This window comes from Sinocyclocheilus rhinocerous, unplaced genomic scaffold, assembly GCF_001515625.1.
Source record: "Sinocyclocheilus rhinocerous isolate Xijiao unplaced genomic scaffold, SAMN03320098_v1.1 scaffold2245, whole genome shotgun sequence".
Lineage (NCBI taxonomy): Eukaryota > Metazoa > Chordata > Actinopteri > Cypriniformes > Cyprinidae > Sinocyclocheilus > Sinocyclocheilus rhinocerous.
Genome location: NW_015637544.1, coordinates 576,982 through 579,687, shown reverse-complemented (window position 1 = coordinate 579,687; position 2,706 = coordinate 576,982). Strand labels below are relative to the sequence as shown.

Genomic DNA, 2,706 nt, shown 5'->3' with positions numbered 1-2,706 from the left:
TTATTTTAAATGCAAAATTGATTTTAGTGCGCTTTAAATACTTTTTTCTTTGCGAAACGAACATTTTCTCCACAAAACTCAGATCGCGCGCGTGCAAAATGCACTTTTGTGCGCTCAAAATATGATCTTTCGCGCGCAGAATTGTGGCAGAGATCTAATCCTATACCCGGTGTCCTTGCTCTTAGAAGTTGCATAAAGCCGACCATTCAGATTAAAACTGACACTTTATGTCAGCACTTGCCATTTTTGTGTGCAGTATGCATAAGATGACCAGTAATCAGAGTGTGAGCGGTCCACACACATGCAAATAGACATATTTGGCCATTGCATCAAGGTCATTGTCTTCCACCATGAGCATTGCATTTTTAAGACAGTGTCAAGTTCAAAATAGATAAACTTTTAAAAATGCACCTTGAGATGCATGCACTCATGTTTTTGAATACAAAAATGCATCCTATGTGAACAGCAACTAAAGGCAAGGCCACATTAGTGAAATTGGAGTTAAATTTCACGAGTGAAAAAGGTCCATTGTCTCTTTTCAATAGTGCAGAGATGTAAAAAGCACCACTCACACAGAAGTCCCTTCCAAACCAAGCGGGTTTTTGTTGCTCAATGTGGCAAATTCATGTGACCAACATGAAAATGAGTAAAACTTGTGTATGGAAGTTTTTTCCCCTCACGTGAAACTCCCAATTGTGCAGATTCCTATTAGAATAACTGGATTTCGCACACAAAATTTTGCAGAGCAATGGCAAATGTGACCGCATGTTAAGAAACGTGTGATTCAATAACGATATTATTCAAGGCATTCAGGAAACCCAGTATAGTCAAAAAAAAGACACTTTCCTAGATTTCATTGTGTGGCCACTATTTCTTCACAGACTAAAAGTCATGAGTACAGGGAAGCCAGAAGAGAGGAGGAGAACGCTGACCTGCTTAAGAAGAAAGAGGAGCAGAGGAGAAAGGTAAAGAACAAAGGAAGCAAAACAGATGTTCTGAACTTATGAACATCACCTCCACTTTTTCGCAGGAACACCACAGCAAAACGTCTGGGCTTTGCCAAGAAAAAGAACTAACTCTGCCTAGCATATGCTATTGATTAGCATGTTCTAGGTTATAGGAGGTAGTGATGGATGGAGTAGTGTAGGTGTTTTCCAGCTGGCTGTATAGTGGTATTTCTGTGGCTTTGAATGCCTCTACGTCGGTCAAACACAGACTTAATTCACTGATATGCATCGAGGACAATAGGTCAGCCTGGCCTATCATGTTGATATTGTTGTTTATTCATGCAAATATGCAATTCAATTGTTATAGCCACAGAGCTTGAGACCCTTTACATAAGTAGAGGAGACATTTCTGTTGGAGATGAAATTTTCATGAACTTACTATTTCCAGGCAGGAAAAACATTTTTGGAGGAAAAACAAAAACAACAGGAGGAGGACAGGAAGAGATGGACTGAAGCTGACCATCAGCGGTATGGGCGCCTAATCATGACCGACCGCTAAAAAAAGCCATGACTTTCAGAATTAATAAAGGAGTCTGAGACCACTAGTAAAAATGCTTATATTATGCATTTTTCTCATTTTTTTTTCTAATGATGACGAAAAAAAAACATCATTAACCTGTCATACAGAATAAGATTTTTTTCCCCCTGTGAAACACCAAAGGAGATATTTAGCAGAATGTCTAAGCTGCACAATGGAAGTGGACGGGGATCAGCATCTGTCTGGCCCTCAGCTAGAAAAGAGCACCTTGGACATTCTATAAATAACTACTTTTGTGTCCCATGGAAGAAAGAAAGTCATACGGGTTTCATGGCACATTTTGAACTTGTATAGACTCTTGTGAAAAAGAAGTACACTTGAGTGAAAAAGTACTTATTAGAGAAATAGCATATACTTTAATAGAATACTTGTGTAATTTAAGAATGTAATGTTTTAGACACTTAATTGCATGTTAATAATGTATTATAGTTTAAATTTATGCAATTAGCTGAATGTTAAAGTGCTTTCTGACCACTTAAGTAGGACTTATATATTTATATATCATTTCATAATTACTTCTTTTGTCTTTGAAATATGTGTGCTGCTGAATGTACTGACAAGCATTTAACTAAATATACTTATGTGTAATTTATGTTGAAGTTGCATGTATTCATATTTTTAACTGTATATTTGTAGCAATTTACATTTAAAATATATTAACTTTAAATGTAGCATACTGAATAACACTACAGTTAAAATGATAATTATTTGACATGTTTAGTATGTTCGTCAACACATCAAAATAAGTGTACTTCTTTAAAACATGACAAAGGATTATTAAAACATAATGAGGTAAAATGTACTTTAAAGAAAAATGTTTAATTTGAAAAATTACAAAGTGTGTTAGGAAACATGAAAGTCATGAAAGTGCACTTTCTTTTAGTACACTTAAGTGGGCTTTTATTACATTAATATTATATTATCTGTTAGTATTTTTAAAATATACTTGAAGAGTTAATTTGCAAAAACCGATAACTCCATTTTAATTAATTTTTTTAGAAATCACATTTTTTTATTGCGTATTCCAAGTAATATTAATCAAACTGCAGTTGGGTTGTTTTGATTAAGTAATAATAACTTAAACAAATACAGGTAATTTACAAAATTAAAGTTCATTGAAAGTATGTTTTTTTTTACATATTAAAAGTTTGTTTTATAGCA

General features: G+C 34.3%; 1 protein-coding gene across 1 annotated transcript in view; it reads left to right on the top strand.

Moving 5' to 3' along the window:
• Positions 1–2,706, top strand: part of LOC107749025 (epithelial-stromal interaction protein 1) — a 29,461-nt gene that overhangs the window by 18,999 nt on the left and 7,756 nt on the right. Inside the window, 2 exon segments of the mRNA XM_074560211.1 lie at positions 882–965; positions 1,396–1,475. Coding sequence (XP_074416312.1) covers positions 882–965; positions 1,396–1,475 — 164 coding nt within the window.